The sequence below is a fragment of the Notamacropus eugenii genome (genome assembly GCF_028372415.1).
Source record: "Notamacropus eugenii isolate mMacEug1 chromosome Y unlocalized genomic scaffold, mMacEug1.pri_v2 SUPER_Y_unloc_4, whole genome shotgun sequence".
In the NCBI taxonomy this organism is placed as follows: domain Eukaryota; kingdom Metazoa; phylum Chordata; class Mammalia; order Diprotodontia; family Macropodidae; genus Notamacropus; species Notamacropus eugenii.
The window spans coordinates 375,741-382,044 of record NW_027325142.1 but is presented as its reverse complement, the minus strand read 5'-3'; the positions used below and the strand labels follow the sequence as shown (position 1 = coordinate 382,044).

The 6,304-nt window shown below is 36.4% G+C and overlaps 1 protein-coding gene across 4 annotated transcripts in view; it reads left to right on the top strand.

The window, feature by feature from the left end:
- Window positions 1-5,124: 5,124 nt before the first annotated feature.
- Window positions 5,125-6,304, top strand: part of LOC140517012 (P2R1A-PPP2R2A-interacting phosphatase regulator 1-like) — a 54,076-nt gene continuing 52,896 nt past the window's right edge. For all 4 annotated transcript variants that reach the window (XM_072627848.1, XM_072627849.1, XM_072627851.1 and 1 more), the window contains exon 1: window positions 5,125-5,333. In XM_072627848.1, the coding sequence (XP_072483949.1) occupies window positions 5,218-5,333 (116 nt within the window). In that variant the 5' untranslated portion in view covers window positions 5,125-5,217. The remainder of the gene's footprint in view (window positions 5,334-6,304) is intronic.

Below are 6,304 nucleotides of genomic sequence, written 5' to 3'. Positions count from 1 at the left end.
TAGTACAAAGAGGCAAATGCATCTTTAAAATCTCTGAACGAATGAAACTTAAAACATATCATAATTTTATCTGCAAAAGGCATAATAACAAAGATGTAATATATATTTCAACACACAAAAAAATTTGAGAATTCCTCAGGGAGCAGAAATTTCAATGCTAAAATAAAAATAAGTTAACTATTAATGAACAGTTTTTCTACACATCATGCTATGAAATATTGAACATGTTCACAGAGCCCTTTAACTGTGTTTACGCTACAGACTCTTAAGAACCAAGTAATTCTTCGTGTGCTCTTTCTCTCTCTCATACTTATCCATCATTATTAACATACATAAAAGCACTTAATAAGTGCTTTTTCATTCATTCATTCACTCACTCACTCATTCAATTATTCATGCATGCATCCAACTAAATGCAGGACAGCAACAGCAACCAGCATAGGAAAGCCAGAAGAAATGAAATGTCAATAAATTGTAATCCTTTCCTCAAGATGACAGAGTATATGGAAACTGAACAGGCCAGCCCTCACCTAATTACTTTTTTCTCCTCTAACAGGGATAATAACAATCCCTCAGATATTGGAATGGGCCAGGGAAGCCTAGAGCCTGAGGTTACATGAAACATGTACTAGTTGTGTGAGCCTGGGCAAGTCACTTAACCTGTTTTTAGTCTCCTCAATTCTAAAATGGGGATAATAATAGCATCTGCTCACTGCTGTTGTGACTGGCACGGAGAAGGTACTATAAAAATGCTTATTCTCTTTCCTGCCTCCCCTCCCCAAATGTGCTAGGGCAGGGAGACTGAAGTCCAGAGAAGGTTCTAGTGAAGAACTCTGGAACCTGAAGCTGTATTATTCTGTAAAAGAACTTGGGTTTTCCCCTACTGATCAGAAAGGGAAGGCAAAGAACAGGTGCACCTTGGTTCAGGACTTTACAGCACCTCTGCCAAGGCTGTTGTGCTCACGCTAATCCTGGCAGAGGCCACTGACCATACAGTACAGAATAATAACTTACTGTGTGCCAGACATTGTGATAAATGCTTTACAATGGTTATGTCACTTGATCCTTGCAGGTATACCTTGGGAGGTAGAAGTGTGTGTGGGAGAAGACAGGTTATGAGGACTTTGGAGGTGAAACAGAAGATTTCACACTTTATCTCAGAGGTGATAAGGAGCCACTGGAGTTTATGCTGGCAAGTGGGAGGAAATGACACGGACAGAAGTATACTCTAGGAAGATCATTTTGACAACTGAGTGGAGGATGCACTTGAGAGAACTGTAGCAGGCAGAACAACCAGCGGGCTCCTGTGAAAGTTCAGGCATAAGAAAATGAGGGCCTGTGTTGAGGTGGTGCAGGTATCAGGAGAGAAGAAGGCAGATGTGAGAGACAAAGGCAAAATCCAAAGGTCTTGGGTATGGTGGGGTGAGCGACTAAGGAATCGAGGATGATTCCTAATATGTGAGCCTGGGTGATGGTGGTGCTCTTAACAGTAATGGAGAAGTTTGGAAATGGGATAAGAGACCGTGGAATATGATTGATATTCCAAAAGTCAAGAGACGGTTTACGACCAAGAATAGCAAAACAGTATAATCTTACTGGGTGGGGGGTGGGAAGTGGACGGGTCGGTAAGGAAGGGAATTAATAAAATAGAGCACGTCTAAAAATTGTTGATAAAAAGATGAAAGGTAAGCAGAAACTTTGAAATAAACATACAAGACCCCAAACAGCAAAAAGCAAATAAAACCGAGCATTTAAAAGTGACTATGTAGAAAGTGAAGTATTTACAGTCTAATGGGGAAATGTCCCCTCAGGGTCATTGAGGAGAAGCAGCAGGTGGTGGAAAATCAAAAGAGATCAGTGTCAAGAAGCCCTCAAGGAGACAGCATGCAGGAAAAGAAAGGGATCTACAATGTCAAAGGCTGTAGGGAGGTCAAAAACAGATGGAGATTGAGAAAAAGTTCATTAACTTCAGCTAACTTTAGAAAAAACTTAGAGCTGAATGATGAGGTGGGAAGCCAGACTTAAAAGACTGTAAGCTCCTTGAGAATGGGAACTGTTTTTCCTGTTCCTTGCAGATCCTACCAGTTACCCAGTATGGCTAGTGATAGCTTGGATTTCTTCCTTTCCAGACTGTTCACTCATATCACTTGCTTATTTATTAGGGGAAATGACTCTTCTCATGAATTAAGGATTAGTTCTTTATGTATCTTCAAACAACAACTTTATAACACAATGACTTTACCCCCTGGTAAACTTTTTATAATTCAATTTTATTTAATTTTCATTTCTCAGCAGGCATTCATCAGTTCTCCATGTTGAGTTGGACAGCAAGTTTTACTCTGAATCCCCTAGAATTGTGGTTGGTTGTACTGATCAGAACGATTATTTAAGTCTTTCAAGGCTGATTATTTTACATATTGTTATCACATAATTGTTCTCCTATTTCTGCTCACTTTAATGTGCATTAGCTTACACAAGTCCTCCACAGTGTCTATGAAACTATTCCCTGATTAATTTCTTGTATTATAATATATATACGATATAATATAATACTAAAAATTTCTTACAGTATAATAACAATAACTTATTCAACTACTGTCCAATTGATGGAGACCTGACAATTTCCAATTCTTCGTATCCACACATGTGTCTTTCTTCTCCTTTCTTTGACAATTTTGGGGACGATTGTCCTGAGTTGTACGTTTAGATCCTGGTTGATACATCTCGTATGATCTTTATTGTGGCTTCTCTGTCACTGAATCCTTTTTTTCAGGTTGCTTGAAGGATTTTCTTTTCCTTCATCTTGGAGTCCTGCATTTTGGCTATACTATCCTTAGGAGTCTTCTTTTGTGCTTTTTTTCTGGAGACAACTAACTGGTGGTATTCCCTGGTTCTAAACTATCTAAGTGTTTTCTTGTAGGATTTCTCAGAATAGGAGACTTTCTCTTATTCTTGCTCTTATTGTCAGGTGGTCCAATTATCCTTAAATCATCTCTCTTTGATCTTTTTTCCAGGATAGTTGTTTTTCCTATTAACTATTTCACACACATCTTTTTCAGACTCAACTTTCTTTTATTTCCTGGTAGCTCATGAAATTATTAGCTTTCATTTGGCCAATTGTAATTTTGTATGGCTTACCTTTCTTCAGCACAGTTTTGTACCTCTTTTTGAAAGCTGTTACTCCTCTATTCATAAATACTTTAGTTCTTTTACGTTTTTTCCCCTCCACTGCTCCCATTTGGTTTGTAGAACTTTTTTTTTTAAGTCTTTAGAAAAGCAACTTTTCTTTTTAACTCTTCTAGGAATACTTGTTGTACCTGTTAGTCCTAAGCTCTGTGTATCTGAGGAGGGACAACGTCCATCTGACCTGAGTTTCTGTCCTCTTACATCCATCTGCTCCTTTCATAATTTTGACTAAAAGTCTACAAACTTTCAGGATTCCCAAAGAGTGAGCAGGAATGTATACAGAAATATAAATGATACAGATTAACAAATGAAGAAAAAAAATATTTAAATAACCTAACCTTAGAAAAATCATTTGAAAAAGCCTTCAATGGACCTTGTAATAAAAAATTCCAAGGATGAGATCGATTTGCAAATGGTTTTCAGTACACATTTAAAGAAAAATTAATCGGAGTAGTATGGAAATAGTTTGGAGAAATACAGAAAGAAGGAGTTGTATCAAACTCTTAGTACTACACAAATGTAAACACAGTGATTCAAAAATCATGAAGAGCTGAGAGATAGAAAATTATAGACAAATTTCCCTGGTGAATATTGATGGAAAAAATTTAAATGAAATACTAGCAAAGAGATTACACAAGTATGAGACACTAGGACCAGGTGGGATTTGTAGCACGCATGGAGATGTGGCTCAGTATTAGCATAATTGGCTACATCAATAACAAAAGTAACAGATATTACATACATGCGGAAAAACACTTTCACAAAATGCAGCACCCATTCCTATTAAAAATGTTAAAGAGCATCAGTATAAATCGAATTTACTTTAGAATTATATGTAATATTTATATGTAACCATGAGCAACTACTATGTATAATGGAGACAAGGGAGAAGACTTCACAATGAGTGGGATAGACTTGGTGAAGACTCCTCAGATTGTGGTTTTCTCCCAAGGGTGAGGTGGGGCCTGGAGGCTCGGGGCTGCAGTGTTTTTGGAATAGAATAGTTCCATATAAGGTATAAAACTGTGTGGTGTACTGGGGTCTCAATGATTGGACAAAACTTGCGTAATTCCTCGATGTCTTCATTTCAAAGGGATTGGTTCGATCTCCTGTCTAGAATGTAAGACCATATCCTCAGCTAATGAGGATAATGGTCAGTGGCGGGGGAGGGAGGAGGGACTTGCGTTAGGGTTTATAAATCACTGTCCTGATTTTTATCTTCGGCTTTCCTACTCCAGGTGAACTGCTGTGGGATTGTCCAGATTCTCGAGAATCGAATAAAACTCTTTTCTGTCATCACTTTGAGAGGCCTCTGAATAATTGATTTATGTAGGGACCTGAGCCATCCCACACAGCAATAAGATTAGGGGTGAAGCAAGGACACTCATTATCACCTCTATTATTTAATGATGTACTTGTTTTCTATTATGAAATCCATTCTTTTGGAATTTGTGCGGTTAATTTTTACCAAAATGAATAGTTGGAAGAAAGTATTCATTTCATGTATTTGGATGAAAAGGGGATTTGAAAATGTGAATTGGGAGATAATTATGTAAAATTTAAATTGGACCATGAAAAAGCTATAAAGTGTATTTGAAGGTTATAGAAAAGATATTTTGTTAACTTTTTTACATATTATGTTATAGTATGAGTTGGACACAGCTTTTTAAAATAACGTATGTTGTGCTTTCAAATATTACCTAAACAAAATGAAGTTTACCTGGATATTGTTAGGCATTATTCCAGTGTGTAGTTATTTATTGCCGTTGTACACATAACCGCCCCCAAGTTTGGAGAGAAAAAAAAAAAAAAAAATCCCGCAACCCGGAAGTAAACGCCCAAGGCTTTTGGGCGGAGCAGACAGGAGCTTAGCTTTAAGTTCTGTAAACGTCTTTTCTAAATTGAGTGGATACCTGAATTGTCGTGAAATAACAACAACTACGGATCAGCGCGGTACGACCGGATCTTGCTTTACGTACTCGGCATACCGGAAGTCTTACGGAGCTTGTAAAGCCTTTTACCTTCACGGACATGGCTCAGGAAAAAATGGAACTGGACGTTGATATTTCGACAAATACCTCTGGTGCCTGCAGTGAACGGGGAAATCTGAGGAGATCCAACAGCGCCCCTCTCATTCAAGAAGTCAGGTCAGTGACAAGATATGTTGGGGGAGGGACTGAAGATTTCTGACTTCCTCTTGATTATTTCGATCGTTTACTGAAGAAAAAACCGTACTAACCTTTCTCGTACTCAAATAAAACAATTCCAACCAAAAAATTTACTTAACCAAACATATCGTTTACTCCCTTAAAAAATTTAACTTCATACCTTCAACACGTGAACCAAGAACACATAATTTTCTTAAATGAAAATACTTTCTCACAAAACTTTATCACTGATACTGTCTTTGACTCAAACCGAAATAACACATTTTTAGATTTAAAACTTAATTTTTTAAGCGTGCATATTCCAAACCCCATCAAAAATTAAACAGAGGTGTTTACCACTATGAACTGTACTGACATACCATATATATATATATTTTTTTCATTTAGGCTACTATGAATAAAACAACAATACCAAACTATTTAAAAATCGGTTTAAAACCAAAATTCATTACAAGTTATCCAATTCAACATTTAACAATAAAAATATAATTTAATAAATTTTAACACCCAGCCCATATATTAATACAAACTTTAAACTTGTTTCCTACCACTTCAACAACAGTACTGATTTTAAACTTACTTATCTGTCAAATACATTCCACCACTTTAAAAAACTGAACATATATACTTAATAACATACATGCACCATTAACCCTTTCTCTCTCTCACAGACACACACACTTACATGTATATAAAAAGCAATCCATCACCATACATTAAACATTACTTAGCACTAATCACTATACATGCAACTGGCAATAAAAAAAAATTGCTTTACTTCCAAAAATTTAAAAAATTAATATATGTAAAGCAAAGCAAAAAAGTTTTTTCAACAAATAACCTATAAGTAGAATAGCTCTTACATCTATAAAGCACATTAAAAACACATCATTCCAATCTGCTAAATTGGGCTACAAACAAGTACACTACATAATTTAATTAAACAAACC